The sequence below is a fragment of the Pelophylax lessonae genome (genome assembly GCF_965119305.1).
Source record: "Pelophylax lessonae genome assembly, chromosome: 4".
In the NCBI taxonomy this organism is placed as follows: domain Eukaryota; kingdom Metazoa; phylum Chordata; class Amphibia; order Anura; family Ranidae; genus Pelophylax; species Pelophylax lessonae.
The window spans coordinates 591,938,806-591,956,260 of record NC_138771.1 but is presented as its reverse complement, the minus strand read 5'-3'; the positions used below and the strand labels follow the sequence as shown (position 1 = coordinate 591,956,260).

The 17,455-nt window shown below is 40.3% G+C and overlaps 1 protein-coding gene across 1 annotated transcript in view; it reads right to left on the bottom strand.

The window, feature by feature from the left end:
- LOC309553561 (uncharacterized protein) overlaps positions 1–17,455 on the bottom strand; it is a 309,714-nt gene that overhangs the window by 46,205 nt on the left and 246,054 nt on the right. The window contains exons 25-34 of the mRNA XM_082254829.1: positions 13,108–13,152; positions 12,688–12,741; positions 10,493–10,537; positions 7,627–7,680; positions 7,021–7,128; positions 6,889–6,942; positions 6,744–6,797; positions 5,364–5,408; positions 3,962–4,015; positions 3,260–3,304 (exon numbers count right to left, since the gene is read on the bottom strand). Of these exons, the coding sequence (XP_082110955.1) occupies positions 3,260–3,304; positions 3,962–4,015; positions 5,364–5,408; positions 6,744–6,797; positions 6,889–6,942; positions 7,021–7,128; positions 7,627–7,680; positions 10,493–10,537; positions 12,688–12,741; positions 13,108–13,152 (558 nt within the window). The remainder of the gene's footprint in view (positions 1–3,259; positions 3,305–3,961; positions 4,016–5,363; positions 5,409–6,743; positions 6,798–6,888; positions 6,943–7,020; positions 7,129–7,626; positions 7,681–10,492; positions 10,538–12,687; positions 12,742–13,107; positions 13,153–17,455) is intronic.

The window sequence follows — 17,455 nt, the reverse complement described above, 5'->3', positions numbered from 1 at the left end:
CCTTGGCAATTTCAATTCTGACATTAACATCTTTCTTCACATGTTTATTGATCCAAATTCTAAGGAATTGGAACTTGGCTACTTGCTCTATTCTTTCATTTTCAATCTATAGTTTTACTTTGTGTCCTTTGTTGGTTTCAACCACACTTATTGTTTTTTGAGCGTTTTTTGGATGGAGACTTCCTTACTCTTTTCTGCTATTTAATTAACCACTTCCTGCCTGGCCTATGGAGGATTGACGTCTGCAAGGTGGATCAGTTATCCTGACTGGGCGTCATAGGACGTCTAACAGAATAAGCCGCATGCTCGTGCCCCTGAGGGCGCACAGAACGTGATCTGTTACCTAGATCTCTGATCTAGGTAAAGAGCTTATGACGTAGGTCCTTTACCATGTGATCAACTGTGTTCAATCACAGCTGGTCACATTGTAACCTAGAAGTACAGTTTATGGACTTTTCCTCTATTCGCGCTGACAAGGCGCGGGTAGAGGAGAGCCAATCAGCGGATCTCCTGACAGGGGGTGGTCTGCACTGATAATCAGTGCATTGATTATAAGTGCAGACCCATCAAGGATACCCATTAGTGCCCAGCTAAAATGCCAACTCGTGCCTACCAGGGATGCCAACTAATGCCCACCAGGGATTTCAATCAGTGCCCCCAAGGGATGCTAAGCAGTGCCCATCAGAAAATGCCTGTCAGTGACTCCTCATCAGTGCTCTCAAAAGGGGTCATTTGGGGGGTGTTTGTACTGTCCTGGCATTTTTGGGCCCCAAAAAATGAGATAGGCCGTCAGTACATCAGGATAAATACATTTTCGGATCTATACCATAGTGTGGGGAATCTGTGACTTTTCTACTGACTAAATATTATACACTTATTTGGGTTATTTTCACCAAAAGAAGTGTAGCAGAATACATTTTTGCCTACATTTATCTAGAAGAATTATTTTTTTGCAAACTTTTATAACAGAAACAAAGAAAAACTTTTTTTTTCAAAATGTTCAGTGTTTTTTTGTTTATTTAGCAAAAAAAAAAAAAACAAGTGGTGATTAAATATCACCAAAAGAAAGCTCTAGTTGTGTGAACAAAATGTTACAAATTTTGTTTGAGTACAGTGTTGCATGACTGCGCAATTGTCATTCAAACTGTGACAGCACTCAAAGCTGAAAATCGGCCTGGGCAGGTAGGAGGTAAAAGTGCCTAGTATTAACCACTTAAGCTCTGGAAAGATTTTACCCCCTTCCTGACCAGGCCCTATTTTGCGATTCGGCACTGCGTAACTTTAATGGACAATTGCGCGGTCATGCGACGCTGTACCCAAATTAAATTGACGTCCTTTTTTTTCCCACAAACTGAGATTTCTTTTGGTGGTATTTGATCACCTGTGCAATTTTTACTTTTTGCGCTATAAACAAAAAAAGAGCGACAATTTTGAAAAAATAACAATATTTTTCAAATGTTTTTATATGAAATTCCCCCCAAAAAAATGTAAAAATCAAAATTTTTTAACATTTTAGGCCAATTTGTTTCCTGCTACATATGTTTGGTAAAAAAAAAATCGCAATAAGCGTATTTTGATTGGTTTGCGCAAAAGTTATTGCGTTTACTAAGGGAAATATTTTTGTCATTTTTATTGTTTTTTTTTTTAACGAGTAATGACGGCGATCTGCGATTTTTTTTGCCGGACTGCGACATTGCGGCGGACAGATCGGACCCTTGACTGACATTTTTGACACTTTTGGGGGTACCAGTGACATTACTACAGTAATCAGTGCTATACATATGCACTGTTACTGTAAAAATGACACTGGCAGGGAAGGGGTAAACTTTTTTTAGAGATGCAGGGGTTAAATGTGTCCCTAGGGGCGTGCTTCTAACTGTAAAGGAGTTTGGCTAGTGATGTAACCACAGAGACATACGATCCTACATAGCAGGATCGTATGATCTCTGCAGTTAGATCAGGGAGAATGACAAGCGGCTTTGTTTACATTAGCCGCCTGCCTTTCTCCCTCTCCAGCGGGAGATCGCGAGTGACACACGCGGACATGTCAGGGAACGAGCGGCAGAGATGTATAGTAACTAAGTAGAACTACTTCACTACTGTACTTAAGTACCGAAAGGCGGTATCTGTACTTTCCTAGAGTAGAATTTTTTTCTCCTACTTCCACTTTTACTTCACTACATTTTTTCAATGATTTCAATACTTCTACTCCGATATTTTTTTTTGTGCTGCTTAGTTACTCGCTACAATTATAAAAATTACCACTGCCAGAACAGTAGATGGCAGATTTCATGAAGCTCAAAACATATGTATTATCAGCGCATACGAAAATAAAAGCTACTGTATGTATAAATAAAAGCTGCATTTGAAATAATAAAAAACAATATGATGTTCAAACTTTTGACTTCTTTCTTTAATAACTACATAACACAGTACTTGTACTTTTACTTTCAGTACTTGAGTAGCATTTTTTTTTCAAAACTACTGGTACTTTTACTTTCAGTACTTGAGTAGCAAAATGAAAAAAAAAACTACTTGCAATACTTAAGTACAAAAAACGTTGAATACTTTAGTACTTCTACTCAAGTCACTTTTTGATCGAGCACTTCCACTTCTACTCAAGTCACTTTTTGATCGAGCACTTGTACTTTTACTCAAGTATGGGTTTCGAGTACGAGTACTTTATACAACTCTGACGAGCGGGGGCGGCGCACGCTTGCCCCCTAGAGGCTCTCAGGCTGGTGACGTAGTACTACGTCACTTTGCCTGTACGGGGCTGACCGCCGCAGTAAGTGTACTTGCGGCGGTCGGCAAGTGGTTAAAGTGGTTAAAGCCTAAGTTTATTTATTTACTTTTTAAATCAGCACAAGGGATGCTACTTACATTTAATAAGAAGAGTCCCTTGTGCTGGTGGCTGCTGTCTTAGCTAAAATCCAAAGACCTCTTCCCCTACCCCACAGCAGTAATCTTCTGGGGTTGATACAGCCACTGGACCTGTCATAAGCACTCATCAAGAGTGCCAACTATGCCAACCCTTTCTGTTCTCCTTCTCTATTCAGAGAAACTGTAAAATAGCTTCCATCAATGAAAAGTGTTCTATGGATAGAAGAGGCAGACCTTTCATTTATCCTCTATTCATAGTATCCATTATTCAAGAGATTTCTCTAAGTTTTGAACAAATCTTATTTGATATATGATAAATCATTGTGGAATAACAAAGTGTTGTAGTAACAACATAACATTATAGGAACGTACTGACCTTCTCTCCAGCGGCTCCAGCAACACCATCATGACCAGAATCTCCCTGTGAAATGATAAGGAGATTAGATATTATAAAGTATATTTTCTATGCAGAATGCCTTGCTACTGTACCAAATACCCTGGTAGAGAAAGAGAATTGTTTTTTCACATGTATTATAAGTGCAAAAAAGCTAAATGCAAAACAACCCAATTACCTCCAAGAAAAAAAAACTTTGGTCCCATTTTGAATGTATTTATAAATCCATAAATGTATATACTGTAAAATAATGCCAGTGCCTAAAATGTATCTTCATAATATCTTCCCACAGCCCACTGCATAGCAAATATCAGATGTAGAGTGGAAGATTATGCACTTGGGGCCTGTTACGCTTTATTACATTGGCAGCATCATCAATTTAACTGAGAGCTGGGAATGGGCGGAGAGTTGTTTAGTCAGTTTGCAAGAGGAGCATAGTGAGATCTTCAGCAGTATAATGCTACTCATTAATGAGCATTTAGGTAATGCAGGAATCTGCAAATCTCCAATAAAAAATAGAGGTGCCAGAGGCTATGCAGCATTGCAGGGGAGTGTGAATGACAAGACTGGCTGAACAAGATTGTGCATATTGGCAGGTTAGGCTATATGCAATCTAGGAAGTACAGTGATAGTAACCAGGAAAGATAGCCAATATATATGAGTTGATTAAGACTAAAAGATCACCTTTAGCCCAGGCTTTCCAGTTGGCCCCCTCTGACCTCTTTCACCTCTTGTACCCTGAAACCAAAGAGAAAAGAAAGTCAAATGTGATATTGGTGGCTGATACTGGCAACTAGTCTTTGGAGCAGCAACGAAGACCTACGTAAAGCACATCTTAGCAGAGCAGTATCTGCTCAACCTTTCTAAATAGGTCCGAGATATATCTAATGTGTGTGTAATGGCACTGGACCAATAGAAGACAAAATTGGTTCCGATGAATAAAGCGATTTTCCCTTCAAGGAAGCAGATCTGTGATTGAAATATAGTATGGGTGGACTCTGTTCTTGTCCTAGGCTGCTACCATTCTGATAGCGACAAAGCGAGCACACGCTAGATGGCAAATTCTTGGATGTGTACGGAGAAACTCTTGGTACAAAGTTAATCATTAACGCTTAAGAGCATCAATTGCAGTCTACACATTTTGGGGGAAAAAAGCCTCCCCCTTCCTCAGGGCTTGAGCAGTCAGAATCACGAAAGAATGCCCTAAAGACCTGGTGTTTGATGAAAACTAATGTCTCCTGAGGGCAGTAAAGGCAGCCACCTTAACTCTCAGGAAATGCTAGTCTTAATCAAGCCTTAACACAGGTTCCTTTGTACATTCTGTCAAGATTTTCTTAACCTCAACTGCTTAAACCCTGAAGAAGGGGGACGATTTTCCACCCAAAAATACGCTGGCTGTATCTGAAGCTCTTAACCATGAAATAATTCAAGTGAGATGAACTTTTGTACAGTACCAGGTGATCCTTTGTACACATCTTAGATATGCTGTATATAGTCTATCTGGGTTAAAAAAATGGCATCCTTTAGTCCAAGGGGAGTAGATATATCAGTAATCCAAAACAGTAACCTAAGAGCCGGTCCACACTAGCGCGACCTGTCAGGCGACTTGTCAGCCTGACAAGTCACGCTCCCTCGCGGTCCATTGACCGCTACAGGACCCGTTCTAATAGGAGCGACACAAGTCGCTCCGACTTAGAAAAAGGGTCCTGTACTACTTCGGGGCGACCTCGGAGCGACTTGCATAGACATCCATTATGTGAAGTCCCTGCAAGTCGCTCCGAAGTCGTGGTGCATGGGAATACACACAAGTAGTACAGAGTCGTGTCGCCCCAGTGTGAACCGACTCTAATAGTAATCTACCAATTTGCAATCCAGTCAATGAGATAATATTGGTTACTGCTTATCAGTATTCTTTGCCTTGTGTTTTCAAATGCATGTCTTAAAACTGTTCCTATATTACAATGCTTATGCTTCTTGACAATACTATATATTATTTTACATATGTTATTAGTGTGCACTACAGTCAAGTATAATCAGTTATTATTGTTCTTGTTTTAATACTGCATGATTTAAAATGTCCTCTTACGGAGGGTCCCCGCTGTCCTGGTGTTCCGGGCTGTCCTCCTCTTCCCTAGAGAAAAAAAGATGTACAAAAAAAGTTATTTTAAGCTCCTTTTGCACTTTATTTGCTAATAGTAACAGTTATCTATTAATGTACTGTACTGGCCACATTAATTTCAAAGGAAACAAATGGATAGATATTAGAGATGGAAAATGCCAATGAGAGTCAAAAGTCTGAAGCAATGATTTGTATGGCTCTGCCCACTTACCTGAAATGAGGAATAATCCTCTTATTTTTTGGATTAGTCAAATGTGAAGTCATTAGGAGCCCCTGATGACGTCAGATTTGATGAAATGTGTAGGGAAGGGCTTGAGGCTGTGATTTCACCATGTATGCAGGTGAATGCTGATGGAATTCTGGGAAATATAGTTTGTTTGACTCCAATCATTGCTTCGCCCATGTGAATGCTTTTAACTTATATAATAAAACTTTTAATTGTGGACTTTATACTTTTGGAGCATTGGGCTCTTTCTTTGCTTTCTCCCATGTGCATGGCCTGTTGAGGGGAGCAGTTTTGGAAAACTAGTTGAGTTCCACACCTGCACTAACCTCAGTGCAATGTATACATCTATACAATCTGACTTCTCATACTGTACATTGGGGGTTACACCATTTTTGGTAAGTTCTTATGTGTACTAATGTGGAGTTGACATGTGGTGGAACATACATGTAGATTTAATATATACATGTAGATTTAATATAGAAGCACTTGGGGTCATAGTTTGAGGACTATTTGTCACATCTGCATGTATTTTGAGTGACACATTTATGTTATGTTTTTTTGATGACATTTTATTTGCATGGTTGTAGTTTGTTCACTGTCGATTTGTCACTGCATGTCCTTTGTTTATTTGATATGTTGCTATTTTTGAATACCTATTGATCATGCTTTTTCTTTATTGCATGTCAAGGTATATAAACAATGTAAAATTACATCTTTACATCAGTCCCTAAAATACAATGAAAACAAGATATGTTTTTATTTGAGCTGTCTCTCTCTCTCTCTCTGTTGAGTTACAAAAATGCCATACGGAAAGATGTAGTCTAAGTGGAATGGGAAGAAAGAGAATATATAGGAATTTATAGGTTAGATGTGAATAGAAGAGATTGGATTTGGATCAAATATATGGATGACTAGAGACAGTGAATAGGAACCAGTATTCAAATAACATTGAATCAATTGAAATCAAGCTTTTATTGTCACATATTCCTCTTACTGTTCCTTTATGGATGCTACAGTTTCATACAATGTACTTAGATAAGCACACTTATAAAATTAACACGTCCACCCAAAACTATTCCACTTTGTGTACTGACCCTAAAAAAACATTTCTCAGAACTCACCCTCTTGCCCTTTTCTCCAACCAAACCAACTGGCCCAGCAAATCCTGTAGAACCCTGAAATGAGACACATCTAATTAATGCTGTTCCATAGCATAGTTTCTTAAAAAACAGGAAAGAGATACTTGGGTCAGTCAGCTATACTTACTTTTGCACCCTGACGTCCTGGGTATCCTGGAAGGCCTGGAACTCCCAATTTTCCCTAGAGACAGGAAATAGATTCATATAATATCAAGATTGAAATCAACAAGTACAGTGCCCAATTACCTAGAGATACTACCTTTTCTCCAGAAATTCCTGCTGCTCCCAATTCTCCCAATGGTCCAGACTGCCCTTTTGGCCCTTCAGGACCATCCTCTCCACGTGCTCCTAAAGTTCCTGGATCCCCCTACAATGGCACCATCAAATAAAAAGATATATTTGAAACTGTAACCTGAAGGCACTGAAAAAATACATTTCTATTACTAGCTCACCCATAAAATTTCCATTTAGAATTATAAGCCTTTAAAATGTATTGTGACTTTTACTGTTTCAGATATATTTACTTACACTTCTATTCAACATGCATCAGTGGTCTGTCCCAACTGTTCTATAACATCGCTATAGTTTTAATTGTAGAATCCCATAAAGGGTAGCACTTCATAAAAGGGGTGCTCATCTATGGCCACATATGCTGGATTTTCTTGGATCAGCAGAAATGTATAAGGCTACTTTTGTGGGAAAACAGTTTTTACACCCCAAATTCAGTGCTCAGTTGGATCAATGATGCTTTCATGTATATTAACATTCAAAACAACCAAAATGACCTAAAAATTGAGAAAAATAAGGGATCATTTTTAGACTAGCAACTTTTTTTGCTGTCCTTGCTTTTTTTTTTTAGTCTTACTCTGTCTCCTTTGATCCCCATGTCTCCTTTAGAGCCAGGAAAACCATCTTCACCCTGTTAAAGAGAAAAAATAGCCAGTACAGTCATGTGAATGGTGCTTGCAATCTCATTCATGTTTTCTCTGACAACTAATCTTAAATTGGTAGGGTAAAACAGACCTAAACCAAATAAATGATTAGGCTCCTTTGCCCATCTTCCTTTTCTCCTCAGTGACTGTACATACTTACCTATCATCAGGATTGGCCTGCACTATTTTCTGACTACCCCCTAATTCCTGGTTACTACCATGGTAAAGGGTAGGACCTGTGTTGGGTGGGGAATGCAGGGGGTCAGAGGAGCAAGGGAAGGGCAGGCTACAATCTCCCTTATGCCCCAAATGCCTGGGAGCAGATGGTACATTTTACCATATGGTATGGGACCGCCCGATCATACGCTCCTTTTGGTCTGCAGTTACAAGGTTTATTGGCTATGTATGCCAACTGCCCAGCATATGCAACCTTTCCCGATCTCTATTGGAAAAACTAGATGATGACACCCTCCTCAATTGCGCAAAACTCCTTCTTCCTCTATTGTTTTACTATGCTAAAAAAATTATACTTATTCAGGTGAAATCACACACTGCTCCCACAATAACCCACTGACTTAAACTTATTGACCACGCTATCCCGATGTATAGGTTAACATACGAAGCCCATGGCTGCCCTAAGAAATGTGAAAAGGTTTGGTCCTCCTGGGTAAACACACAAGCCACAATCCCATCAGACTAAAATGGTATACCTTTTGTAGACCATGCCATCCAGCTATGAGCTACTGGGATTGGCTTGACTCCCCAAGTGCTCCTTGATGCACTGAATTATATATTGTATACTGTAGGATATTTGAAAACATGTCTGTTTGCTCTGTATGGCAGTAATGTATTAGATCTTGCTTACTTATGTTTTTCCTTTCCTGTTTTTGTTCAGTTTGGTACATCATACCTTTGTACCATTGTTTGTACAAAAAAATGTGTAAATCAATAAAAATTTACCTTTAAAAAAAAAGAGAAGCAAAATGAATGGAGGAGTCCAGTGCATTTACCAATGACCTAGACCAGGCTATACTGTGTAGACTACAGTGGGTTCTGTCAGAGGTTTCTAGAGCACAAAACTTGCTAAGCAGAAATACAAATCCTCTGGCAAGCAAAATCAGTCCATTTCAGCTATGTATTTATTTGTTATAATTTCTTTGTGCAAGACATTTTCACAGATATTAGTAGGTCACCTTCTGTCTTTCCATACTTAACCACTTTCCGGCCGCCGCAAGTACATATACTGCGGCGGTCAGCCCCTCACAGGCAAAGTGACGTATATATACGTCACTAGCCTGTGAGGCTCTGGGGAGTGAGCGCACGCCGCCGGAGGCGCGCTCCCGCACGGTCATGGACCCCCCCGCGCGTGTGACCGGTGGACCCGATGTCCGCCGGTCACTCTGCGATCGTCGGTGGAGAGGGAGAAAGGCCGGCGGCTGATGTAAACAAGCCGCCTGTCATTCTCCCCTGTGTAGAAACAATGATCATACGGTTCTACTATGTAGGACCGTTGATCATTGTTCCTACAGCTCAAGCCACAGCCAATCACAGTTAGAATCACGCCCCTAGGGACACACACAGCCCCTCCCTCTCAAATAAAGTTAACCCCTTCACTACCAGTGTAATTTTACAGTAACAGTGCATATGTATAGCACTGATTACTGTAGAAATGTCACTGGTAACCCCAAAAGTGTCAAAAATGTCAGTCAAGGGTCCGATCTGTCCGCCGCAATGTCGCAGTACCGCAAAAAAACCCTCAGATCGCCGCCATTACGCGTTAAAAAAAACCAACAAAAATGACAAAAATCTTTCCCTTTGTTGGTAAACGCGGTAACTTTTGCGCAAACCAATCAAAATACGCTTTTTGCAATTTTTTTTACCAAACATATGTAGCATAAAATAAATTGGCCGAAAATGTTAAAAAATTTTGATTTTTACATTTTTTTTGGGGGGAATTTCATATAACAAAATTTGAAAAATATTGCTATTTTTGAAAAATTGACGCTCTTTCTTTGTTTATAGCGCATGAAATACAAAAAAACTATCAGCGCAAACCCAATATATGTGATAAAATAACTCAACCTCAATTCACTGTGCATAAATCAGGTGTGTGAAAGTATATAAGTGGTATCCGGCAGCATACACCAATCGTGTTTCACAAATCACAATAAACTGCCTTTCTCTAATAAAGCACACCCTTATTAGTAAGCAGAGAGCACTAGATTTCTTCATCTGTTTTTTATATGTCCCGGGATCCCTCGAGGTGCAATACCGTGTGGCTCTTTCCTGGAAGTTTGATCCATGATACATGTGATTGCTGGCCCGTTTGGGTCCTTTAGGAAGGTGAGAGGCTAATTCACCTGGTGGAGGGATTCACTAATTGGTGTTTACAACTTGTTTTCATCACTGGATTTTCTTCAATTGGATACGGGGACACTCTTCATATCACTTTATTGGAAGCACACACATTGCTATGTGCCTTATGAACTGGATATGATTTATTGTATTGAAAGTCATCACTTTTTTATTATATTTATAGCGCATGATCAAAAAATCGCACAGGTGATCAAATACCAACAAAAGAAAGCTCTGTTTGTGGGGAAAAAAAGGACGTCAAATTCGTTTAGGTACAGCATCGCACGACCGCGCAAATGTCCGTTAAAGTCACGCAGTGCCGAATCGCAAAATACCCCCTGGTCAGGAAGGGGGTAAAATCTTCCGGGGCTTAAGTGGTTAAGAAAGTGCTAGATAAACATCATCTGGATATTGGATTCTACATCAGAATCAATATTTGCTTACCTTTTCTCCTTTGCTCCCCTTCGGTCCTCTAACACCAAAGGCTCCCTTAAGAAAAAATGATTAAAGTTAATTTGAAATGTATTACAATAATAGTACAATACAATAAAAAACAATAATATTTAAATTGGAAGACTGATTTAAAATTTTGGCCTATTTGGTCTAACAGGAAAATGTAATTCTAGCCGATATTTGTCCTAATCTCGATATACTGATAGAGATACTTGCCATTAAAAACAGTAGGATGTGTCCAAAGTGCTAGATCATGTAAAATGATCTATGGCTACCATTGCTGACCTCCCTCTGAAAATGCTAGTTATGGATGTAGCTTTGATACTTTGAATCATTCATCCAAAGAAAGCATGAAGCAGGGAAGTCAGAACTCTTGATGTCTATACTTGTTCTGGGTCAGTGAGGCAAGAAATATTTAAGACATGTGTTCCGCACGGTAGCCAGACAATTACATATTTAAAGGGACCAGCAACGCCACACTAACCTGACTAACTTGAACAAACTATTCATTCAGCTCAGGTTTTTTAAGGGGCCAAAAGCTGTCTTTCTATAGGCTGCAGCTTTCAGAATTACAGCACACCTGCATTACACATTAGTAGTTCCTTGCTGCACTGTAAAGTGCTATATAATAATTTTCTCTCATTTTTGGCCCCAGGTACCACCTTTGGGCTAACACATCTCCATCACCAATCACTACAGTAAGGGGGAAGGAAATGTGACCACACTGGGCTAAAGTTTTTCACAGATTCTAAGTGTACCTTATGGTTACCCCCATTTTTGAAATACACACCATCAAGGCTGCTAGTTCCTAATTGGACATAATTTCTTCTTAAAGTGCATGTAAACTCCAACAACAAACTTCTCTTATTTGTTCCCTATTGGTCTGGTAAATTTATACCATTGAAAGTGTTTTGTTATATTTCTTCAATAAGTGCAATGCAATACCTGTTAATCCTGCCAGAAATCATGGGAGATGATAACTTCAAGGGTTCTCTCCCTGTTGTATATGTTCTCTATGTATACTACAGAATACCCCCCCCCCCCCTGTGTTATGGAGAGGGGGAGGTGTTGTGGAGTTCTACATACTTCTTGTTCTGGGATGAGAAGGCTTCTCCACCACAGATACAGTACAGTGACTGAGGGTTATTTACTAAAACTAAAGATTGCAAGATCTGGTAAAACTCTGCATAAAAACCATCAGCTTCCAGGTTTTACTGCTAAAGCTTAATTTAACAAACTGAATTTAGAAGCTGATTGGCTGATTGGCATGTACAGCTGCACCAAATTCTGAGTGCACCAGTTTTAGTAAATCTACCCTCATGGGACAGGGAGTGCATTGCTGGCTGAATCGCCATTGAAAATTAAAGGGAAAAAAATAAAAAGGGAAACTATTGTAGCCACCACAACTAAGTACTGGTAAGTTACAATACATCAACATTTTATTTTCAGTTTTTTCTACACCTTAATAGATTGCCTTAATTGGATTCAGTTAATCGGTGTGGTCTTAGCCTAAAGTTTTAGATAAAGCGGAGTTCTGGCCCCGGAGGGTCAATTCGAGCTAAAAATACCCCCGGGACAGTCAGGGCTAGTACATTCCATAATGGATAGCTTCTGAACTGTCCCGGGTCGCACTTACCTGTAAGAAGAAATACTTACCATGAAAATTTCTTCTCCAGCGCTGCCATCTCAGGTGTGGGCAGTTGAAGCCGCAGCGTCCCTCTTCGTGTCCTCTTCCATGACGTCGGAGTCCCACAATGCACTGCACAGGCCCCACTCGTCACTTTTGGTGCAGGCGCGGCATCCCTGCACAGCTTCTGGGCATGCCAAGAAGCTGTTTAGCAGTGAATGCCACGCCTGCACCAGAAGTGACGAGCTGGGCTGGTGCAGGTGCATTGATTCCTGGGAGCGATGACGTTCAGCTCCCAGGAGTCATCGCAAACCGGAAGTGACGGCGCGGGCCGCGGCCGCAGAGGGAGGAAGTGGAAGGAAGGTGAGTATATTTTCTTCTATAATAAGGTAAGTGACCAAAAAAAAAAAATCGCCAGTATCCATTTCTTTTTCAGGTTGCCCTCAGCAAGCGGATGGCCCAAAATCAATTTTATCGATTTTGAGGCGGGAAATTCGCTTTAAGTCATAAATACAAGCACCTTTTTCTAAACAGCAACACTGGTGTATTCTCAATTTACCTTCACTCCTCTTTGGCCAGGATATCCTATAGGACCAGGTGAGCCAGGGAGACCCTAGAAACAAAAGAAGTATATGGTTATTTATATATATAATATTGAGTGAAAAACCAAGGAAAACAGATAAGAAGACTATAGTCAACTGTTGTCCAACAGTTGAATCCAATGTTAGCCCTCTACCATAACGGAGAGACATGAGTACTGTAATCCTTAATGCAGTACTTTGAAGACCCTTACTGAAGACTGCAGGGTAGAAAATTGTCAGAGGAAATATTAGAATAATTTATCAGCAATGTGTTCCCATAATCACCCTCTAACCATGACATTCTTAAAAGCTTTGGGTGAAGATCTTCTCTAAATTTTAGTTTCGCCAGCTGTGCTCTTTTTCATTTTGTTCAAAAAATGGAGATATTCCGTACTTACCTGTATGCCCTTCTCTCCAGCAGGCCCCTCTCTCCCTGGATGTCCCTGAAAAAAAGAAGAAATTAATATTTTGAAGGGTTTTCACAAACAGATGTCAAACATATGACTAGCAGGGAACGTTTATTTTACTGTATATTGATCACCAGCTTTTGTGGTTGACCATTTCAATCCCCTTAAATAAAGATAGAGACGTAATCAGCATTATAAATACATTTGGTTGCTCGTTTAAAACCTGGAGATGACTATGGGTAAATTACAGATTCTACTAACTACTAGAAAAGCTAGCACTATTTATCAAAGCATCTGACATAGGAACTCCACAGAAAACCAGATTCAAACGCCATTCTGTAGCTTTTTGATTGGAGGCTGTGGGATACAGAAAGGCCATTTTTTTAGACCCATTAATGTGTGTCAGACTGGTAATTTATGTTATCACAATATCTTCTGGTGGGTCAGTTTAGTGTATTTTATTTTTTACAACTTTTCTCGAAAGAAAACAGGACCCAAAAATCTACTACGATCCATCCAAACTTCACCCCATGTTTGCCAAAATTTTGGACCCACCATGCCCACATTTGACAAGCCAAACCATGGGATCCAACAAATCGTGCTAATCCTGGTAAAATTAGGATTGAATCTTGAGGTATGGTATATAGACAAACCTATGCGCTACCACTTTGAGTATTTTGGGACGATATCAGTGGAGTTCAAGCAGCTGCTCACATTAGTTCTATGTGTCCCCACAGGTACAGATAAGATTTAGGTGTTTTAATGTGGCGCTTGCTTAGGTATGCATACCACAGTGGAAAATTCCTATATCCTACTAGTACTTAAATATTTTAAACCAATCATTTCACATGGCAGCAACTCAATGCATTTAGGCATCTAGACGTGGTGCAGATGACTTGCTGAAGTTCAAACCAAGCATCAGAATGGAGAGGAAAAGGGATTTAGGTGACTTTGAACATGGCATGGTTGTTGGTGCCAGACAGGCTGGTCTGAGTATTTAAAAAACTGCTGATCTACTGGAATTTTCACCCAAAACTATTTCTACGGTTTACAGAGAATGGTCCGAAAAAAGAGAAAATATCCAGTGAGCAGCAATGGTGTGGATCAAAATGCCTTGTTGATTTCAGAGGTCAGAGAAGAATGGACAGACTGCTTCAAGATGATAGAAAGGCAACAGTAACTCAAATAACCACTCATTACAACTAAGGTATACAGAATACCATCTCTGAATGCACAACGCATGGAACCTTGAAGCAGATCGGCTCCAACAGCAGAAGGCTACACCGGATGCCACCCCTGTAAGCTAAGAACAGAAAACAGAGGCTACACACAGGCTCACCAATAGAAGATTGGAAAAATGTTGCCTGGTCTGATGAGTCTTGATTTTAACTGCAAGAGTCAGATGGTAGTGTCAGAATTTGGCGTAAACAACACGGAAGCATGGATCCATCCTGCCTTGTATCACCAGTTTAGGCTGGTGGTGTAATGGTGTGGGAGATATTTTCTTGGCATGCTTTGGGCCCCTTAGTACCAAACTGAGCATCATTTAAATGCCATGGCCTACCTGAGTATTGTTGCTGACCATGTCCATCCCTTTATGACTACAGTGTACCCATCTTTTGATGGCTCCTTCCAGTAGGATGATGTACAATGTCACAAAGCTCAAATCATCTCAAACCATTTGAACATGTTTCTTGAACATGAAAATGAGTTCACTGTACTCCAATGGCCTCCACAGTCACCAGATCCCAATCAAATAGAGCACCTTTGGGATGTGGTGGAACGGGATATTATCATCATGGATGCGCAGCCGACAAATCTCCAGCAACTGCTTGATGCCAACATGTCACTATGAACCAAAATCTCTAAAGAAATGTTTCCAACACATTGTTGAATCAATGCCACGAAGAATTAGGCAGTTCTGAAGTCAAAAGGGGGTCCAACCCGGTATTAGCAAGGTGTACCTAATATAATGGCTGGTGAGTGCATATATACAGTGTAAATACCATATTTCTCCCAAAGTAAGCCCTACCCCAAAAATAAGCCCTAGTTTAGTGTATGTAAAATCCTAGCATCCACTTTCTTAGTGTTTTATATAATGTCCAGTGTATGTTTTTGTAATCTAATAGTGTGAAATACCTTTGTTACATTGCCGCTCTACCCTTCCGTGACCCCCAGCTGTCAGTGGGGGAAGATAGAAGGACAGCAGAGCGGGAGATTAGCTGAGCCCGGAGTGGCGATGTAACGGAAGGTATTTCACACTATTCTTATCTAATACCCGGCGCTTCTGTGTACATTGCAGAGGGGAGGGGCTGAGATCCTCCTCTGACAGCTATGAGAGGAGAAAACAGCAGAGCGGGAGATTAGCTGAGCCCAGAGCAGCGATGTAATGAAGGTATTTCCCCCTATTCTATTACAAAAACACACACTGGACATTATATAAAACACTAATAAAGTGGATTCTAGGATTTTAATTACACTAAACTAGGTTCACAGGGGATTCCTGACAGGCAGGGAGGGAAGAGAAGACAGCACATTACAGCTAAGACCTACCCCGAAAATAAGCCCTACTGTGTCTTTTGGTGCCAAAATTAATATAAGATCCGGGCTTATTTTTGGGGGAAACAAGGTATAAATATATATATTGTATGTATATATATATATATATATATATATATGAATTGATGGCACAGCTGTGTAACAAGTAGGAAGTTATACTACTTGTGAAATAATATTTGTACCTTGCTTCCCCCGAAAATAAGACCGGTCTTATATTAATTTTGGTGCCAAAAGACACAGTAGGGCTTATTTCCGGGGTAGGTTTTAGCTGAAATGTGCTGTTTGAATCGTAGTAGACTTTTTTTTATTTATATTAAAAAAGTCTACTACGATTCATCCAAACTTTACCCCAGATTTGCCAAATTTTTGGACCCACCATGCCTTCATTTGACAAGCCAAATCATGGGATCCAACAAATCATGCTAATCTTGCAAAAAATGAGGATTAAATCTTGAGGTAAAGTATTGGTTTCTAATATGATCATCTATTTCCTTGGATATTTAGCAACAAAATTGGCTATCTTGTTCTGCATACTGTATATTGTTATTTGATCTGATGATGACTGGCCTTCAAACTGATATATTGGTGGCCCCTGCCTACCACAGTTTGACACTGACATTAAAGCACACCCAATTACATTTTTTACAGACTATTTTATAATTAGTAGCTTTTTATGTTAGACCAACCAACACAGTTTTAGCTCCAGGAAGTTATGCTGGCACCAAGTGTGGAATGAAGTCCTGTAGATTTAATGGCACCATAACATCAGCCAAAATGCCAAGTACATGCCTGTACCAAGTACCAAGAGAGTAATCCTTCAATTCTTTCCATTAGATCAGCATGGGTGTATCCCTGTGTCCTCAGTACATGAGGTCCTATAAAAAATGATGGCCACGTCTCCACTTTATATTGTTTTTTTTTTCAAGGCAAGTCAACATGTGGTCTAATTTCCTGATGCTGACTGAGTTTATTACAAATGAGGCTGATTTCATGGAGACAAAAAATAAATGTGTCAGATGTACTCACGTAAAAGTTACTAAATTTATTATAAAGTCTTTTAATATAGTTTTCATGGGCATAATTCCATTTTGTGTTTTTTTTAATCTTCATTGTATACAGGCAACAGTCAAAGAGATACAGCTCTTTCCACCAGTGTAAGAATGGCGAAAAAAACTCAAAATAGTTCCAGCAAAATTAAATGAATCATAAATCAGAAAAACTGGGATCAGTGTTTTATCTCACTCACATGCAGGGCCGGTACAAGGGGGGGGCGGGAGGGGCGGGTGCCCTGGGCGGAGTATGGGAGGGGCGCTGGGTTGCCAGTAAGAAGACTCACACAATGGCTTTCACTCCTCTGAATGCTGCAACTGCCAGTCCAAAAACGGGGCTAAAGATGCGCCCTCACCCAGTGGCTGCCTCCTCTGTACAGGGGGGACTCACATGCCTTTACAGAAGGGAGCTTTCTCCCGGGCTTTAGTTCCTCAGTGTGGCCAGATCGGGGCTGTAACAGGCAGAGCTTCTCTGCAGGGGGGCGGAGCAAGAAGAGGACACTACACTGCAGCCCCGATCATTACTCCCGCCCACTCGCCCAGCACTGAAGACATCAGAGCTCAGCATAATGACAGAATGAAGATGTGACAGCCAGGATGGATGGATGGATGTCTTCTGCACCTGTGAGTCCAGATCTATTCTGCCTTCCAATCTGTACCTGGCTGTGCTGTAAACTTGTCCTTTACTTTGCCAAATGTGAAAGTGAAAGTAAAATGGATTCATATAGTGG